The sequence below is a fragment of the Phyllobates terribilis genome, unplaced genomic scaffold (genome assembly GCF_046119375.1).
Source record: "Phyllobates terribilis strain yellow unplaced genomic scaffold, ASM4611937v1 Scaffold_1__5_contigs__length_1240528914, whole genome shotgun sequence".
NCBI classification, from domain to species: domain Eukaryota; kingdom Metazoa; phylum Chordata; class Amphibia; order Anura; family Dendrobatidae; genus Phyllobates; species Phyllobates terribilis.
In genome coordinates, this window is record NW_027362761.1 from 922,100,802 (window position 1) to 922,121,695 (window position 20,894).

The 20,894-nt window shown below is 41.6% G+C and overlaps 1 protein-coding gene across 5 annotated transcripts in view; it reads left to right on the plus strand.

Moving 5' to 3' along the window:
• Positions 1–16,266, plus strand: part of JADE1 (jade family PHD finger 1) — a 69,479-nt gene extending 53,213 nt beyond the window's left edge. For all 5 annotated transcript variants that reach the window (XM_073641594.1, XM_073641611.1, XM_073641602.1 and 2 more), the window contains exons 9-11: positions 5,298–5,819; positions 8,009–8,129; positions 9,549–16,266. In XM_073641594.1, the coding sequence (XP_073497695.1) occupies positions 5,298–5,819; positions 8,009–8,129; positions 9,549–10,423 (1,518 nt within the window). In that variant the 3' untranslated portion in view covers positions 10,424–16,266. The remainder of the gene's footprint in view (positions 1–5,297; positions 5,820–8,008; positions 8,130–9,548) is intronic.
• The last annotated feature ends 4,628 nt before the right edge of the window (positions 16,267–20,894 follow it).

A 20,894-nucleotide genomic window follows, 5' to 3' on the forward strand; every position in this document is an offset into this window, starting at 1 on the left:
TTTGACAACTGTGAACTTTCACATTCATTGCTGACAGACATTAGGAAGAACCCTTTGTGACCCCCGGGAAGTGACACCGGACCATCAGTACAGGTCATCACCACTCTTAGTAATCAGAGAGGAAGGTGAGAGAAGATAAGCCGTTGCCCCTGATTATAACTCTGATTTCTTCATTTTTGATGTACATTTAAGCCCAGTCTTAACTGGGGTGTACTGACTGCACACATTGTACTTTGTGCCCTTCATCTAAGGCTCTGATTAGGACAGACCTGAAACATACACTTGTATGCTTATTTTACATAATGTATCATTTAGTGCAAGATTGCATGAAGGAAGATTTGTGGGCACATGGGTAAAATACAGTACAGACCAAAAGTTTGGACACACCTTCTCATTTAAAGATTTTTCTGTATTTTCATGACTTTGAAAATTGTACATTCACACTGAAGGCATCAAAACTGAATTAACACATGTGGAATTATATACTTAACAAAAAAGTGTGAAACAGCTGAAAATATGTCTTATATTCTAGGTTCTTCAAAGTAGCCACCTTTTGCTTTGATGACTGCTTTGCACACTCTTGGCATTCTCTTGATGAGCTTCAAGAGGTAGTCACCGGAAATGGTTTTCACTTCACAGGTGTGCCCTGTCAGGTTTAATAAGCGGGATTTCTTGCCTTATAAATGGGGTTGGGTCAATCAGTTGTGTTGTGCAGAAGTCAGGTGGATACACAGCTGATAGTCCTACTGAATAGACTGTTAGAATTTGTATTATGGCAAGAAAAAAGCAGCTAAGTAAAGAAAAACAAGTGGCCATCATTACTTTAAGAAATGAAGGTCAGTCAGTCCGAAAAATTGGGCAAACTTTGAAAGTGTCCCCAAGTGCAGTTGCAAAAACCATCAAGCGCTACAAAGAAACTAGCTCACATGAGGACCGCCCCAGGAAAGGAAGACCAAGAGTCACCTCTGCTTCTGAGGATAAGTTTATCCGAGGCACCAGCCTCAGAAATTGCAGGTTAACAGCAGCTCAGATTAGAGACCAGGTCAATGCCACACAGAGTTCTAGCAGCAGACACATCTCTACAACAACTGTTAAGAGGAGACTTTGTACAGCAGCCCTTCATGATAAAATAGCTGCTAGGAAACCACTGCTAAGGACAGGCAACAAGCAGAAGAGACTTGTTTGGGCTAAAGAACACAAGGAATGCACATTAGACCAGTGGAAATCTGTGCTTTGGTCTGATGAGTCCAAATTTGAGATCTTTGGTTCCAATCACCGTGTCTTTGTGCGACGCAGAAAAGGTGAACGGATGGACTCTACATGCCTGGTTCCCACTGTGAAGCATGGAGGAGGAGGTGTGATGGTGTGGGGGTGCTTTGCTGGTGACACTGTTGGGGATTTATTCAAAATTGAAAGCATACTGAACCAGCATGGCTACCACAGCATCTTGCAGCGGCATGCTATTCCATCCGGTTTGCGTTTAGTTGGACCATCATTTATTTTTCAACAGGACAATGACCCCAAACACACCTCCAGGCTGTGTAAGGGCTATTTGACCAAGAAGGAGAGTGATGGGGTGCTACGCCAGATGACCTGGCCTCCACAGTCACCAGACCTTAACCCAATCGAGATGGTTTGGGGTGAGCTGGACCGCAGAGCGAAGGCAAAAGGGCCAACAAGTGCTAAGCATCTCTGGGAACTACTTCAAGATTGTTGGAAGACCATTTCCGGTAACTACATCTTGAAGCTCATCAAGAGAATGCCAAGAGTGTGCAAAGCAGTCATCAAAGCAAAAGGTGGCTACTTTGAAGAACCTAGAATATAAGACATATTTTCAGTTGTTTCACACTTTTTTGTTAAGTATATAATTCCACATATGTTAATTGATAGTTTTGATGCCTCCAGTGTGAATGTACAATTTTCATAGTCCTGAAAATACAGAAAAATCTTTAAATGAGAAGGTGTGTCCAAACTTTTGGTCTGTACTGTATGTTTGGGGTTTTTTATGCTTTCATTTTTCCTGTCAAAAGTGTGAAAATTGTCTAACTTCTAGCAGTAAAAAGGGTTAAGCTTTGCAACCTTAAAAATAGAATAATGTTTAATGTGTTCCAGTCATTATTATCCGCTCCCCTGTGGGCATCATAAAAACAGGATGAATTTCATCTCTCGGGGATGTTACATAATCACAGATGTAATTATAGGGTTTTATTTTTGTTCTGGTGTTTTTTTTCTCTAATCCCCGAGGGCTGAAGATGACTATAATGTGTGATTAAACTGTTCTGCATGTACGTGATAGGGTAACCTTCCAGCCTGTCCATAGACAGCAGCGGGCGGCCTTGTAAATGAACAGCGCCGATCCCTGGAATTGCTGCCAGTCATTGACATGCCAGGGGCTAATGACTATAAGCTTTCCATGGTCTGATAGTCGCCATTGCCCAGGTGATGGCAGTCATCTATTGATCAGCTCCATCCGCCCCGCAGTCTTCTGTTCATTTTCCAATAACATCTTTTGTAGTTTGTGCTGTTGTATTTTCTTGTTTCCTTTGCTCCTGTATATTTATTTTGTCCAGCGTATTGATTTCTGACGCCAGTCCGGCGTAGTCTCAGATGATGTAAAGCCGGTTAATAACTGTCTTGTGTGTTTTCCCTTTCATCAACCTGAGCAAGAAAACCCAGAGATTGGCTTCTTTTCAGAGGGAACATTGAAATATTCTGTTGTCATTGTGTGTTAGTCTCTGAGGTTAGAAAGCTGTCATGTAGCACAGCCTAAAACACTCTCTGCAGCGGAAAGCCAGTTTACACACGCTGCAATGGACAGCCCTGGCTATTACCAAATGCAGCAGAAATATACAACTACAGGCTATAGCTCACTAGAGACGTTCAGAAATTTTTTTTTTTTTCTATTAGTGTACATCATGTCTAAAAGTCTATGCTTTACCAGGTAACAACCATACAATAATGGGGCACTGTCACAACCCCCACAACTCAATGGTGGCTATAAGCTGCTTATCTACAGAGCTCTATATAGTAGAGCGGGGGCGTCCAACTCTTTCTCACCGACGGCCATCAGCATCATGGCTGCCTTCACAGGGCCGTTAATAATTGTAAGACTGTATAAACGTAACTACTCCTGAACATATTGTTAAAATCAGAGACACCGTATCACACACTGTCTGCATCCATTGATCATGTTCTGAAATGACATGTAATTCAATTAGATTTCTTGGTCAAAATACATTTTTATTATTTTCATTTATTTTAGGTGTTTAAAAATGCTTTCTTTTTTTTTTTTTCTGTCCGGATGTCTGACACCATTTTCCCGTGGCCAGTGTGTCTGACTGGTATTAGGTCTTGTGCTGTAACAATCCGTATAATAGTTTGGAGGTTGTCATCGGTGATCTGTGCTTAGTCCTGTTTAGGTCCATTGTTGAAAACCTCCAGTAGCCGTGGCTAGGTAGGGCTGTTGGAGCCGTGCCCCCCACCTGTGAGTTGCTGAACAGTGTGGCGTGGAGGTGCACATCGGAGCCAAGAAGAATATGCTAAAATGCATGCAAACATGCGCAATAAGTAACCCTCCGTCTGCCTAAACACTTTGGGGCGCTGCAGAGGATGTGTTTAGAGAAGTAAAGCCTCACCAAATTCATTAATAACTTAGATGTTAGTTATATGAAACATACTGCTTTACTTTTCAAAACATCCGCCCAGTGAGAGTAATGAAGAAAAAAGTACACGGGTGATATGTATATAGGCAAAAAGTCTAGTCAGCTATGCTTTTCCTAATGTTGCAAAAAGAAAAAAAAATACAACTTACTCAGAAGAAAATAGCTTTGACTATGTTTTGCCCATTTTAGTTGCCATATACATCTGATTTACAGTTTGTTGCAATTTAAGAGTATACGTCCTACAAAACACAAACAGTAGAAGTGTGGACCTAGCCCAAGTGTGATTAGATTGCATTGTATTTCCTTTCATTTAATGCTTAAGTAATATGAACATCTACTGTGGAGGTAGCGAGGATATAAGGGGCAGGAAGGCCCCTTCCACCAACTAGTCACAGGTAATGGGCAATATTAATGTTATTGATGCCTGTAAATCTGGGTCTCCTCCACATGTGCTGTCTGTAAGCCCTGCACCTGTATTTGCTGGCCGTTATCTGCTTCCATTAGTCCACACGGGGCCGAAGTGCTGCAGACGGCAGAGGATTACAGGGCCGGACTCTACAGATCTCATCTGCTCCTCAGATTCACATGCCGTGTAGGTTTTCATAGTTGTCAATTTCTTTTGCAGTTTTCTTGCTTGCTATGTAGCAGGGGTGAAATCTTTGAATCCACATGTACAACATGCAACTTTTGCTGTAGAGTCACTGATTTATTTATTTTTTTCCCGTAAGGGTGTGTTCACATTGAGGTTCGTTTTTTTTTTGTTTGTTTTTTTGCTGTATTTTCGGAGCAGAAACTCTTTAAAAATCACAAGGAGCTCAAAAAACGCTCATTTTGATTGGAGTGTGTTTGCTCCGAAGTCTCAGCAAAAAAAAATAATCTAAATTCTATGTGAAGACTTCCTAAGAGTATGTGCAGATGGCGGCATACCCGCATAGTTTTTGCTATAGGAAGACACTTCAGGAAGACACTGCCGTCTTTTATAGTGGCTTTGCTGCTGCTTCACGACTAAACACATACACTACAAGTTATTTTCACCTTTCATGGCAGATGTTCATCCTTTTTGACTTTTTTTAGTGCCGTGTTCAGGTTTTGATCACAAAATTAGTAGTTGAAAAGAAAGTAGTAGAATCTTTTCTATATACTTCCCTTTGCTTTTACTGTCCACTCCTGAAACTATCAGAACGGCACATGTGGAAGTGTCCTGAGATTAAATAGTGTTTTCTGTGTTTTACATACTCCTATAAGTAATCAGATAATTATGTGTAAGGGGACTGGGGCTTCACTCACTTTGGTCTCTGTTCACACAATTCTTACAGAATCCATAATGCATTGTCCAATCCATCATATAGTAGATGCAAAATCCATCTTGATCTCAGTCTGTTCACTGTGGCCATGTAGAACAGTGGGCTTTTCCTTCTGCTTACATGATAGCGATGTGGTGGGCTCAGTTTTCTGTACAGGAAGCTAGCCAAAAGGGTTTAGCCTCGCAGCAAATGCTGTTGCACTGTTCAGCTGTGCCCCCTGCAGCCATAACGTCAAGTTCCTCCTTATTACAGATGTATGATTTGAGTCTGCTCCTTTTTGCCTTGAATTGGTCTGTAGAAATCTCTAACGCCATGTTTTTTTTGCTTTCAGTGCTCTGTTAAAAATTGCCGGATTGCTTTTCACGTCACATGCGCCTTTGATCGCGGCCTGGAGATGAAGACCATCCTGACAGAAGAAGATGAAGTCAAATTTAAGTCTTATTGCCCAAAGCATAGTGGAAGCAAGAAAACAGAGGATGGGCAGATCATTGAGAGCACTAGTGACTTTAATGACGCAGCCGGGGCGTCCCCATCTTGCTTGGATGAGTTACAAGGTCTTGCTGCCTGCCAGCAGGAGGCGAAGCACGCGAGCCAACGGAAGCTGAAGCTCCAGCAGCTTGAGGACGACTTCTATACATTTGTCAATGTACAGGATGTGAGTCAGGCCATGCAAGTCCCATATGATGTCACAGACTTTATTTACCAGTATTGGAAACTGAAGAGGAAAGCCAATGTTAACAAACCACTCATAACTCCTAAGAAGGACGAGGAAGACAACTTGGCCAAGCGGGAACAAGACTTCTTGATTCGTCGTTTGCAACTATTTACTCATCTGCGACAGGATCTAGAACGGGTGAGCGCTTGTTTCCTTCTGCTCAATTGTAAGTTCATATGATGTAAGGGGGTTGTAAATCGGTACATCGGAGGACTGCAAATAAGCCTGCTTTGGCTCTATTTAACCCATTGATGACCTAGCGGAGCCTGCTCCATTCAGCTCGAGTGTTGGCTGTATTACATATCCTGCACCCAAAGCAACTGATACAATCTCCGTTAGCTGTGACAGCGGCATTTAAGGGGCTTCAACATGGCAACCTTCGCTTCTGCCAGCCATCGTCACCCCGAGCAATTGCTATGGCTGGCCATCATAGGAAATCATCAGTTTCGCAATATACTGCAGCACTAAGGTATTGGATAGGCGATCAAGCAATTGCAGGTTCAATTCCCTTTTAAAAATATAAAAAATATTTTTTTTTTAATATAAAAAAAGAAAACAATATATCCAAGATTAAATTTTCCCTTTTGGTATTGCTGTGTGCATAATTGCTTCAACTAATATAATATGAAAATATTTATCCCATACAATGAAAGCCAAAATGATGCCTGATTTGGTGTTTTTTGTAGGTACCACAATTTCACCAAAAAGGCAATAAAGTGATCAAAATGTCATACATTATGTATCTAAAAATAACAGCGTGATACACAAAAATCAGCCCTTGCACAGATCCATGAAAGGAAAAGTTACTGATCTTAAAAAAAAATAATTTCGGCACAGATTGTATTAAAAAAAAAAAAAAAAAAAAAAAAAAAATGTAAAAGTTCAGAATTAAAATGGATATCTATCTATATCTCCTAGGTTTGGTATTGCTGTATTTGTAGTGCCCTTAGGAATCAGGTTGCCACATCATTTTACCAGACAGTGAACCCTATAAAAACTAAACCCAAAAAACAATGGTGAAATTGCATTTTTTTTTCCACCAATGCACGATCAGTTGGAATTTTTTTTTCTCTTTTTTTTTAGTGCATTGTATTGTAAAATGTAATTTAAAAAAATACTATTTGTCCTGCAAAAAAACAAAACCCCCATATGGTTAGGTCAATGGAAAAATAACAACAAAAAAAAAACTATGGCTCTTGGAAGTAAGGGAGAAAAAAATTAAAAGTGCAACAACAAAAATATCTCCTGTTTCTTTGAGGTTGTAGTTTTTTGTTTTTTTTTTCAGTTTGGTCAGAATTTTTTATTTTTTTTTTTACATTGCACTATTTTCCCAGCTTCTATGCAAACATGTGTCTCTCCATGGTAACAGACAAAACACTTTTCCTTGAAGGGGGTGGGTTGGTTAGTTTGTGTGTGTGTGTGTATGTGAAAGTTGGAAAATATTGTAACTGGCCAGTTATACTATTTCCATCTTTCCCTTACTTTTTACTAATATAAATCCGGTTGGTTAATAAAAGTGCTCCACAGATAGAAAATAGTGTGATTGAGGGATCTGACTACATCATGCTCATTTGTAGTCTGTTACCATGGAGACACATAGGTCTACATAGGAGTTGAAGTAAAAGAACATAACTTCTTTTTTTTTTAAATCAATACTGTTTGTAAAGTGTCTTTATTATTCAGTATGCATTACAGCAAAGAAAAAGGGGCTGTTATGGTGGACATAGTCAGCAGAACGTATCGAAGTGTAAATTTCTGCGGCCATATTTGTCACTGCACTTCTTTAATATAGCTGGTAGTAGGGAAGACAGACCTCCTTTGCATGGTGCCAGCTTACAAATTCCTTCTTTTTTTCCAGCCAATTTTCAGTGTTTGTAGTGTCCACATCTATGTAACTATTATTGCTGGAAGTGCTGTGAAACAGAAAAGTTTTCATTTACAAGACAAAATATTAGTTACCGCAACGAACAGGAAAAAATGAATACATTCTCCACATAAACTAACAGATTTTTGATGACTATGCACCAGATATTGGGTTACTGGCAGTTAACCAGTAGCGGTTTCAGGTCCGTTCCTTTTCCCTGAGGTTTCTGGTAAGAGTGCATTACATTGGAGCTGGGATACTGTCTGGACTGTCTCCCGCACTGCTTATCCCTTGGATTCTGTTACATGAATCCTGTGGCTTTACATTGTCGTCTGTACATCTGCTGTGGTGTAGTAATCCCGATCGAGCCAAGGGAGGATTCTGGTGTCAAGTCAAGCTGCATCCTGTGTGCTAAACAAATGCTGTATCCACAAGCTGAGGTTTCCTTTCTCCCTTGTTTTAGGTACGCAACCTCACATACATGGTGACCAGGAGGGAGAAGATGAAGCGCTCTGTTTGTAAAGTTCAGGAGCAAATCTTTAATCTGTACACAAAGCTGTTGGATCAGGAGAGAAGCAGCGCTGGTAAGATACGTGGTAGAACTACAACATGTACCTTTTGCTTGTATCGCTCTGAATTCATAACTCGGTGTAACTTAGGAGCGTGACTTCAGAAACACTGCCACATATCATGCTGAATGATGGCTGAATCACTACCGATCATCCGATGGACCTTCCATTAGTACAACACCCTTATGTAAATGCTGCTGTATGAGTGACAATTCCCACTTATGTGGCAATGCCTAGAATTTTATACAGGCTGAAAGTCAAGAAAGATCAAAATTACACTGTTTTTTGCATTACAAGATTATTATTATTATTGTGACTGCTTGTAAACTGTTGATGGCAATAATTGGCCTGCAGACTTGTTAATCCTCGCATGTGGATTGTCTGGGAGCAGACGGTCATGTGTCCACTTGTTTGAGATTTACATACTTTCAGCCACATTCCGACTAGATAGACTGTATCAATACACTTGCATTGAGCGAGGCTGTGCCCATCTAGTCGGCATGTAACAGCATGTATGCAAGTCAAATACTTGCAGTCACAGACCCCCTGCTCCCGGCACGGAGAATCTTCACAGCGTACAGTGTGTGTGATGGGAGGATACACAGGTCTGCAGTCACTTTAAGGGGAACTTGTTAGCTCCCTTGACATGTATGTTAAAAGGAATCTGTCATCAGGTTTTTTCTATCTAACCTGAGATCATCGTAATGTAGTGGCTGAAACCCTAATTCTAGCAACGTGTCACTTACTGGGCTGCATGGTATCATTTTGCTAAAATCCCTTGTTTTCTCTGCTGTAAATCTGCCAGTTCCCTGAATGCTGAGCCCTGTGTAACCTGCCCACACCCCTGATTGGTAGCTTTCTGTGTATATTGATAGCTTTTTGTCCATGCACAATCAGTGGTGGGACAGCAATACTCCGATCAGATGACTAGGAGGCACGAGGCAGCTTCTGCTTTTGTGATAATCTGCTGATAAAACACTGATTTTCCTGAAACTGCAACACAAAGTCGTGACACATCACTGGAATTCGGGTCTCAGCCCCTATATCATGCTGCTTTCAGATTACAAAGCAAAAAGTAAATTCACAACTTTGTGTTACCATGTTGTCCCTTGTCAGTAGGATGTGTCCGTAGCCATAAATTTCCAAGAGGACTAAGAGCGGAAAGGCCAAATGCACAGTTCTAATCTAAGAGGCTTCTGTATTGCCATTTTTCCTAAAACAAGTCCGGAGAACTGAGCGGTCCTTTTAAAGTGGGTACATGTAATTACTCATGAGAACTGGCAATGAATGTCCTCATGATCACTTCCCAATCTCCTTTTCCTATAGGGTGAGGTAGATGAGCTAGTGAGTAAAAGGGCAGCCTATACACTCTGTATGTTGGTGTCTTTGTATTTCACTACTCATTGTGACCTTTTTTTATATATTTTTTTTCAGGTGCCTTTTCAGAAAGCGACTTTCTTTTTAATACACAACCATCTGGTCCAGATGCTCCAAAAATTGAAGATTTGAAGTGGCATTCTGCTTTCTTCAGGAAACAACTTGGTTCTTCTTTGGGGCGTTCCATGAAAGTGTCTCACAAAAAGAATAGAGACCGAGAAAGGTCTTTGAGCAGCATGAAATCCCAGTACTCTCGATCTACCTACAGTGATAAAAAGAGGGATGGAGTACCTGCAGAGTCTACTGCGTTATCTATGGAAAAGGCCATTGTCAAGGTTTCACCAATCCACCAGAAAAATGGGGCCAGTATGCCAGAGCACAGGAAACGGCGAGACAGCCGCCCTCGGTGTGATATTATAAAAGCAGAGCTAAAGGAAAAGCCCCATAAGCTGCACCCGAAGACCTTGAGGACAGGAGAGCCAGTGGATAAGACTGTGGAAAACAAGAAAACCCTAAGCCAGTGTAGTAATAAGGCGACCACCATAGCCACAAAAAAGTCCTCAGCTGGAAACAGCTTACCTAGGTACAGTGGCTCCATCATCAAAATACATTGTAACCAGACTTCAGTAAAAGTGCCTACAAGCCCTGTGAAAAACTGGGGGGGGTTCCGAATTCCAAAGAAAGGAGAGAGGCAGCCACAAAAAGAGGAAACTTGTCAATCAAACACGAACTGCCAATACATAGGGCTTGTTTCTCCAAATGATAGGACAAAAGATAAACTAAAGCTAGTCAGTGACAATGATGGCTACATGCCCGATGCGGAGATGAGTGACTCTGAAACCGAATCCACAGAGAAGTGTCCACTACAGAGGCTGTCATCCAGCAGAGGATACAAGACAGACATTATTAGGAGAAGCATCCTAGCCTCGTAACTGGACCACCTTGTCATATACTCCAAGCTGGAACCGCAGGACAGACTGGTTCTCTAGAAAGACTTGTGACTGGATCGGTCAATAGTCCGCTCTTCCTATACTTGCTCCAGTGTGTTTACTTGCACTTGAAAATCCAGGACTTTCTTCCTACCCACAATATCTTCCCTTCTTTTCCTCCATCTGCTTATGTTAGGCATAGAGTATGTTTATCAGGCAGGTTTACAAGCTTGAGGGTAGGCCGCACTGGAAGTGCTTTCATTTGTCCATGTGGAAGCACACTGTATACATTTTGGAGTAATACACGGTTTGGGGTTTGGGTACACCAACTTGCACTTCTGGCCCGTTACATTTCCTTGCACTTATTTTGATCTCCAGGCATGGTCTTAAGTATCTTTTAATTTGCCTGTTAAGCTGTTATGTTAGCACAATGGCCAATTGTGTTGGGTACTTGGTGGAGTGGAATCAATAATATAATGGCTCTGGTGAGTGCGTGATGCTATATCCACTTGAAATTATTTTGGAAGTTTTGAGGAACTGGAAAAAAAAGGGAGCATCTCCTTCCTCAAAATAAAACTGCACTGTACACACATACTGATGAGCTGTCCATACTTCTTTGCCCCAGTGCATGTCTGGGTCTCGTACTCCTTACATAGGAGGCCTCTAGGCTATTGGCGTATTTATATACCATCTTTTATTTGCAAGATAATCTTTGTTTTATATGTCTAGCATCGGAAATGCAACCAAAAGACATAGCTTTCCATCTACACTGGAGTGGTGGGCAAGACTATTGCTGAGATTGATGCCCCTGTACATATGGGTCATTACCGCGGGGGACTTCAGAATATGCATTCCGCTCCCACTTTTTGGGTATTCACTAATACAGAACTTGTTCCGTTGAGTTGTGGGGTATTGAATGCAGACAATAATTGATCGCCTTCCATATCCGGGGATGAAGGATTTATACACAACATGGATGCAGGTTTCCATAATTGTGCATATGATCAGTGGTGTGCTTGCTCCTTCAGCTGTCACAGGTGGCATACATGTATAGACAATGAAGAGCCAAATCTAAGCAGATTAGCTAAAATGGAGAACACTGACGCATGCTTCCTGCACTATTCAGCTCTGATAAGTAATTGTGATGGTGTCTTATCTGAGAGGACCTGGGAAAGCATACCGTAGGTAGGGACTCTTTCTTTGGTACTTGTGACATGATCTATGAACACTGTGTTTAGACATTTCACCTTGAGCTGACCTTACCTGCACACATCTGACCATTTCATGATTATGCCAACATTTTTATGGCTTTAGAAGATCTTCCAAGATGTTCACTATGGAAACACCATTTTATTATGCGTTTTCTCTTGTTTCATTCCAGAAAAGAACACAAAAAAGTCCAGGGGGTTTTCAGGATTGTGGAAAAGACTCACTTTTTTTTCTAGATTTGCACCGCTCTTATCCCTGGGTTGTCTTTGGAATTGCTGCTCAGTCCCATTCTCTTGAATTGTGCAGTACCAGGCACAGCCAATGGACAAGACTCGGGCTGCTTCTGATGCAGATTTTTTTTTCTAATCCCGTACAGGTTATTTAAATCTTGTAAACCTGCCTCGGTCTCCACCATTGTATTTTTCTATAGGCAGCACATTAGTGTATGTATTGTTGAATCTCAACTTCACCTTGTTTGTATGCATTGTTTCAGTGTTGGGATGCAATGAGTGACGTTGTTCTTTTCCTTAACACTAAAGACCTTTCAGAATAAAGTAGCCAGATAGCTGTTCCCTCTGATGGACATGCACACTTGGCTCGTCTGAGCATTCGTGTGTAGCAAGCCACAGCATGCTCAGGTAGTGGCCTACACCCCAGAAAGGATCTAGCATTTAAAATCCAGCATCCTGGTCCTTAATTGCCCTGACAGGGGAGAGTCATGACACCTCCATACACAGTAGATGGTTGGCCGATCTTGTAGAAATGGGGCTTACACAAGTATTGGTTATGGCCATCTTTAGCCATGTGAGTAGTTTCCCCCAATTTATTTTGTTCAAAACATTCCTGTCATCTGGCGCAAGTTTTTTTAATTAAAAAACCAAACAATTCTTAACTCTCCCGCCCTGGGTCCAGCGCTGAGTCTCCACTGCTGCTCCCGGTGTCTTAGCCAATACTTGAGCTCCATGGCTCTTACCATTTACTCTGGCAGAAGCGCTGAGCTCAGTGATTGGCTGCAGCACTGTCGATATGATATCAGCACTGTGTACCCTGTGATCAGTGGCGAAGACTAAGATCTGGGTCTGGGGAGGGCGAGTAAAGAGCACTTTGTAAGAAACTGTGCCTGGGTACAGGTGTTTTCTGAAGCTGGTAAATCCCTTTAAGGTGTAATTCTACTCGGTCCTGATTGTTATCACTACCTGGGTTTATTTTCCTCTACTCAGCTGTATGATGCCTTCTGCTGCTGATGGACACTTATTTGAAGGTCACGTTGTTAGGGGGTCTAGAAGTTTTTTCCTCCCCAATGTCCTGAACTGCTGGTTGCTATTGTTAAAGCGTTGCGTCCAACATCAAAAGGTATTGCCTCTCCCCTAGGTTGGTGTTAACTGTCTGATTGGTGGGGTCCAGCCACGTAGAACGGGGCTCTAAAACACCCCATTGGAAATTAGCAGGGACTGTGCATGCACTCCACCACTCCATTCATTGTCTACGAGATAACTGAGCGTTAGCTTTCAGTGTTAGGAGAAATCCTTTAACACAATTTTTTGTGTTTCTATTTTGGCATTGGCGGGGGTGAAGCATTGTAATACATGAAGATCTATTTGTTAATACTTTGAAATGTCACAAGCAAAATGAAAATTCTAGTTCTTCTCTCCAAAGCCATTTCAGAATTTGTTCAGATGGCGTTCATAGTTAATTTTGCACTATTGTGGGTTGTGTTTTAGAACCTATGCCTTATCTGTCTGCTATTCTTCCACTAAGAAGTGACTTGGTCCTGAGCTGGCTGATGATCCTATAAACGGTGTATAATACAAGAGGCTACAAATGAGAACTATGCAGCCTGCTCCCCCATTAGGGTACTTCCAATAGGGTAGATCAAATGTGTGACAGTTTTACCATAGATGCCTAGACCCCAATAATGTATAGTCTAAAACAAGTGATTGACATTGTCATGGGTGACTGTGGCAATGGGTCAGGCCTTATTACATGAAGAAGAGAATTAACATTTCTCAGATTTATAGTTTAAGGAAAAATTTATTGCAGAAAAGACAGGGGACACTTTTTTTTCTCTTTTTTTTTCTTTTCTTATGCTGTTACTAGTTTTTTGAGATAAAATAAATGATGAATACATTTTTGCAGCATATTTTTAATACAAGGCTATAGTTCCTATAGTAGCAGCCATTGTGAAACATTTCTAGTAGAGCTAGTAATTAAAGTGTACCTGCAGATTTTACATCCACTTGCTAATGTAATGAGAAACGGAAATATATACATTTATTAAAAGCGTTCATCCAAATAAGTGTCAGGACACCCCTGGGGTAAGCAAATTCCCTGCTGCTCCCACTGCAAGTGGTAACCTACAGCTCGTCTGCAGGATTGAAGGGCACCAACCAGAAATGCATTTTCCTCACAGCTTCCCTGCGCTTTATTCTTCATCAGGACTAATTATTTAAATAGGGGGTGTATTAGGAAATTGCGTTTAATGCATTTCCCTAACATCATGGCAAGTGTATTTCCAATCTAGAGGTATACTCTAAGGCTGTGCGCCCACGATGCGTTTTTTAAGCTTTTCCGCAACGGCAAAAACGCTGCAGAAACGGTTAAACGCTTGGTAGAAGGCCTGTCATGTTCCCCAATGATAATCCGCATGTGCTGTGCACATGCTGCGGAAATTTCCGCTGTTGAAAAAAACGCAGCACTACCAATTATTTTGCTGAAGTGCTGCGTTTTCGCCGCCATTGACTTGCATTGGAACGCATGGATTACGCATCACTGCATATGTAGATGCGCATTCCACACATTTCAATGTGCGGATGGTACCAGGGTCTAGAGGACAGGAGACTCTCCTCCGGACCCGGGTACCATAGAACCTGTGAAAAAAAGAATAAAATAAATGTTATATTTACCTTCTGATGGCCCCCGCTGTGCTCCTCCTCACTTGCCGGCAGATCGCGGTGGACTGAAGGACCTGTGCTGATGTCAGTCATGTGACGGCAGGTCCTTCAGTGTACCGCGAGCTGCTGCCAAGGGAGAACGGAGCGAAGCAAGACTTCGGGGGCCATCGGAAGGTAAGTGTAGATTTATTTTTTTTATTTTTAACCATTCTTTACTGTCACACTATATAAATCCATGCTGTTTGCATGGATTTATATAGTGTTGTCAAGCACTTTCCAAGTGATGCTAAAATCACCTGGAAAGCGCTTGACAACCCGCATGCGGAAATGCATGTGAAGAACGCTTCACACCCGCATGTCCCTGGCAGGAAAAACGCATGTACAATCCGCATGTGGAAATGCATGTGAAGAACGCTTCACATCTGCTTGTCCCTGGCAGGAAAAACGCATGTACAATCCGCATGTACAATCCGCATGCGTTTTTTTCTGCCAGGGAGATGCAGAAACGCTCAGGAAAAAATCCGGAGCATTTCTGTATCGTGGGCACATAGCCTAAGACTATTTTCTAGTATTAAAGGGAACCTGTCACCAGGAAAAACGCTATTAACCTGCAGATATGGGGTTAATCTGCAGTATAATAGCATTACTAACCTGCACGTAGCCAAACACTGCGGGGAGAAAATGAACTTTATTCCCCCGCAGGTTTCAGTTACAGGTTCAGTCCCCGCTCAGAGAGTAAAGAGCAGTAACTGTAACCGCGCCCTCGGCCCAGACTGACACTCGCTCTGCATTGGGGCCGGCTGGCAGTCATTGCCGGGGACGCGGTTACAGCTGCTGCTCTGTATTCAGGCGTCCCGGTGACTGAAATCCGAATGCTGCAGGGGGGGGATAAAGTTAATTTTCTCCCCGCAGCGTTCGGCTAAGTTCCGGACAGGTTAATAACGCTATTAACCTGCAGATTAACCCCATATCGGCAGGTTAGTAGCGTTTTTCCTGGTGACATGTTCCCTTTAAGTGACAAGACATTCAGAACCCCTATACATTTGTAATGGCAGAATCCCACTATTTCTCCCAGGTCATGGCCACTCTAATGGATGAGGTGTGTTAGAACTTTGTCCGGCTCGTAGTTGTGCCGGTAATTCTGATTTCTAGCCTGTAGAGTCTTGGAAGATGGGATGTGCGGCTTGTAGTGACTGGTAGGATAACTGAGTGTAGAAGTGGACATTACACTGCTTATCTATATCTTGAAAATACGAGCTCCTGTTACATGCCAGTTCATTTGTGTCAATGACTTTTCTTAAAAATAGGCTTCATTCTTTTTCAGTCCTCCATGACCTCCTACAAGGCCGTCATTTATTCTGTAAAATTAGTTTTTATGTATAAAGTTTTACTTACCCACAGGCAGCTCTGGTTTATTCCACCTCATGGCACGGACAGTCGGGGTTGCTTGCTGTAATCACGGATGGTTCTGCCGGTGCTATAAGACTACACAAACATTAAAGGGAACCTGTCATCAGGAAAATGCAGACCAATTTGCTGGCACCATGTTAGAGCGGGGGAGCTGAGTAGGTAGTTTTGTAAGAAAAGAGTCAGTATAATCTGTGTTTTAATAATTTAATCCTCCGCTCTTTGAGATCTTTGGTTCAGTGGTTGGTCCTATCAGTGGCTGACAGCTATATGTGTATGCAGTCTTATACATAGGCAGCTGTCAGTCACTGATGGGACTAACCAGTGGACCAAACATCAGATGTTTAAATGAATAAAACAGTTTAACCAAATATTTTCTCATAAAATTATATATTGATCTGCTAATCTGTCTGCGCTATAACATTGTTACTGAAGATTGGACTGCTTTTTCATGATGACAGGTTCCCTTTAATGTTTCAACTTGAGATTTTGGGGATTTTTTCTTTTTAAATAAGAGAAAACCTGATGACAATCTCCAATGTTTGAAGAAAGCTTTGTCTTTCTACCCTAAGATTTCCATTTCATATACATTCTCCATAATATACAAAAATGAACTATCTTCTCCTGATATTGGTGACTAACCATGGCAAGCGCAACAAAACCCATTGGCACATGGGTGACAGCAGAATTTAGAACTATTTGCAGAAAGACCACCAGCTATACGGTATAGACCTGGGCTAGACTGCCACATCACTTACAGAACAGTTATGGGAGAGACCTATCCTTAGGAATAAGCTTAGTCGCACTACGCTGCCGATTCATTAACACTAGCGTTGCGCACACCAGTCTGTAATGAAGGGACTCACTGGAGTATGATGTGCAGAAGCTCACGCCAGGTAATGTGCGGCATCTTATCAGTGGCGTGCTCCTCCTGCGTGGTGCCGCACTTCACTACACTTACGTCAGCCCATTCAAGCCCTACAATTTTATAACTAAAGATTAGGCTCCATTTTCTTTCTGCTGCTGATGTCGCACTGCCACTTTTAGTACCACCCAATGCCAGCAGAGCTGCGGGCTACCACAGATTTGTTACTACAGTATTACATGACTACAGTAGTCAACTATAATCTCCTTTGAATATTTGCCAGGTCCAAAGTCAGCCGTCGTATCGGTGGTAACTGGTCAGTAGGTCAGCAATATGAAGGATGGTTTGCACATTTTCGGCTGTTAATCTTATGGGAGACTATTTTTTCTATATATTAAGGAGTCTGCGTTTGGAGTCTCTTACCAGACTAGGTCTTTAATAGGACCTTCTATTGGCCAAAGCCTGGTAAATGAATCTAAAAATGCAGATTCCCTTTTGGGTGGCTACTAGCTTATTTGATGATAGGACAGGACCCCCCTCTTTAATGGGCAGGGTACCTTTCACTTTACCCCGTCATTCATACTGATGTTACATATTGGTTATTTGAATACAGAGAAGAAAGATTATGGGGTCTGTTTCTTTGGATCAATGCTAGTTCTCTTGGTAACTTTTGGCTACCCTTGAATTATATTTGGCATACAATGAAATCTCCCCAAAAGACCACCTCTTTAAGAAACTCACCCCTGGTTATTGCAGGCTCTATTGTTTTATGGGGAAAGTCCCGATTAGTGAGACAATGTAGTGTGAGGTCTGTAATTTATTGATCTTTTCCCTGATTGTTTCACTGATTTGTCATTTTGCAGAACGTGTACAATTATGAAGTTAACCTGAGGATTATGGCCATTTCTTTTCATTATGTAATCTGCTGAACCTGCTTTCACTGCTTTTGTCCCTTTCTACTTTTATTTAAATATTTATAAGCTAGTAAATTACAGCTTTATTTTTTCAGCTCTGATACTACGTAGAATTGTGCCTTTTTGTCTGTATGTGAATAAATGCTGTACATTTTGCTACATGATTGAGTCTTGTCCTCATTTGAATTCTTCATTATGAAATTCTGTTTTGTATCATACTGATTTTAAGGTAGAATTTTACAGCTATAATATCTCTTTACAAGTCAATTATGTCTGATTTTATTTGTGGAACCCTTTTTTTGATCAATCAATATCATTTGGATGCAAATGATCATTATAATATATGTTAATGACAGAACAAATCAATCATAGAACCGATAACCTTCCTCATTCATACAGTAGTTGAGAAAATTGATTTATAAACTTATATTCAGGAAGTGTAAGCAATGGTCTTTCTATCTTGAAAAGACAACCCCTCTCCAAATCTCTTATAAATAGAGATGACCCGTGGAAGTTTGAGTTCGACCGAACTTTAGTCTCCAAAGTTTGGTTTGGATACCAGGACTGTACCCGAGCCCCATAGAAATCAATGGGGGCACGAACTTTGAAGCTGGAAAATTTTGCATGCTCTTTCGCGCTCTTTCACGCTCTCTTTCGCGCTCGCTCTTTGTCTCGCGCTCCCTCTCTTTCTCGCTCTCGTTTCCAGGATAAGTTTGTTTTTGTTTTTTTTCTGTAAAACCTGACACTAAGGCTATGTGCCCACGTAGCAGATTTGATGCAGAGCGTTTTTGCCTCTCTCTGGCAGAAAAAAACACATGCAGATTTACATGCGTTTTTTCTGCCAGAGAGAAGCGTTTTTACATGCGTTTTCCAAGCGATTTTAGCATCACTTGGAAAAGTGCTTGACAAGTTGGTCACACAATATAAATCCATGCAACCGGCATGGATTTATATAGTGTGACCAAGTAATAGTTAAAAAAAAAAGAATAATGGTAAAATAAAAAAAGATTAAACTCACCTTCCGGTGTCTTCCTGGTGTCATCTCTGCTGTGTCCGGTCTCTTGCATTGCTTGCGGTGGTGTGAAGGACCTGCGGTGACGTCATTGAGTCATGTGATAGGTCACATGACTCAGTGATGTCATGGCAGGTCCTTCACAACCGCGCGAACATTGCAAGAGACCGGACGGCTTGACAAAACACCGGGAGGACATCGGAAGGTGAGTATAAACTTTATTTTTTATTTCAAATTTTTTTTTTTTTTTTTTTTTTAAAGATTCTATGGTACCCAGGTCTGGATGAGACTCTCCTCTCCTCTACACCCTGGTACCATCCGCACATTAGAACGCGCCAATTACGCAAGTACAGATGCAGTCTAGCGGAATTGGCGCATTCTAATGCAAGTCAATGGCGGCAATTGCGCTGCGTGTCGCAAAATTAATGGACATGCTGCGTATTTTTGAGCGCAGCAAAAATGCTGCGGAAAAATACGCAGCATGGGCATTGAAAGTGCGGAATTGCATTGGAGACCATGGGGGAAGGTTTATCAAGCGTTTACGCTGCGGAAATTCCGCAGCGTAAACGCTTGAAAAACGCATCGTGGGCACACAGCCTAAGTGCTCAATTTCGCTGCAGCGCTACCACAGGACCAAAATTTCTTTGTGCTATAAAGAACAAAAAGGCAGAGCAAAAAAAAAAACGTACCTGATCTACCCTGTGGTCAAGGCGTAAGGATCCTGATGAGAGAATCCCTCTCTTTTGAGTAAGAGTTCCCTAATACAGATCATAAATATGGGATTACTAAAGTGACTAATCCCAATTTGCCATTGGACCAAGTGTGTTTCCTATAACTGTCTAAGTAAAACAAATAGATTTGGGACAATTTTATTAAAAACGAGCTGGGTTTCTCAAGAGTTGTGAACAGTCTTGTTTGCAATCAAAGTTTTTGTTCCCAATATATGTTCCTGTTAAGAGTGACATGTGTCACCTTCACACGTCCATTTTTCATGTCCATATGTGGTCCTTTTTTTAAGGGCTGCAAATACGGACACACGCACACACATTGTACTCAATGGTGGTGCGCACTTGTCAGGTTTTTCACACCGGCCGTGTGTCTATGTGAAAAACCCGCAGACATGTCCGTTTTTTTACCAGCACCACAGACTAAATGCGTGCCGCACACTGATGACACATGGATGACATCCGTGTGTCATTAGTGTGACACATACCAGCGCCTGGGAAAAATCCGTACAGTTTGCGCTGTTCCTGGGTGCTGAAGGCAGCTCTCATCATTGTTGCCTGCTCTCACTGTGATGAGTGAGAGCAGGCGACTCTGATGATAGATGTAGTCAGTGGCCGGCGTTTGTGTATATTGCGAACTACAACTGTCATCATTGTCGCCTGCTCTCCCTGCGATCAGCGAGAGCTGCGACACTGATGATAGTTTATAGTCAGCGACCGGTGTGTGTGTCTAGTGTGTATTAAATAAAAAGAAAAACAACCAAGGGAAAGCCGACCCCTGGGGGCAGATGTTAATAATCTGGGAAAGGGACCATTGGCATTAAAGGTTCCCAGGCTATTAACAGCTGCCTGTGTAGCCTTTACTGGTTAGTTTACAGGGGGATCCCAAAAAAAATGAAGTAGGGTCCTCCTATAAATTTTAACTAGCAAAGGTTAAACAGCTGTGGGCTGATATGAATAGGTAAAGCAAAAAGTGGTATATAAAATATAACTTTTAATAAATATACATTAAAATTGTCAAATGTAAGTATAAAAGGAACCTCTTGCTCCAATTATAGAAACAAGAATTACCATAAAGGGTACATACACAGTCATAAACTCCACATAGAAAATCACTGGGTATACACTTCCTCATCACATGAGTATAGCCCTAATTCCAGATATACATCCGTATTGGATAAGGTGCAGACCCAATACATAAATTCATGAGTAACCGTAGTAGTGTAATAATTGGTAGAGATGATTTAATAGTTCACCAAACGCACAAAATAGACCAGATATATGCAAATTTCACCACGAATATATTTAACAACCTTTAATGGCAGAAACCTGAATCCCTACAGAATACACACACAAAAGAAAATTGTTACAACCCTGGTGGCAAAAACTCATGTGATGGATAAAGGCACATATGGCTATAGTGATGAGGTGTCTGTCACTAATCAGAACAA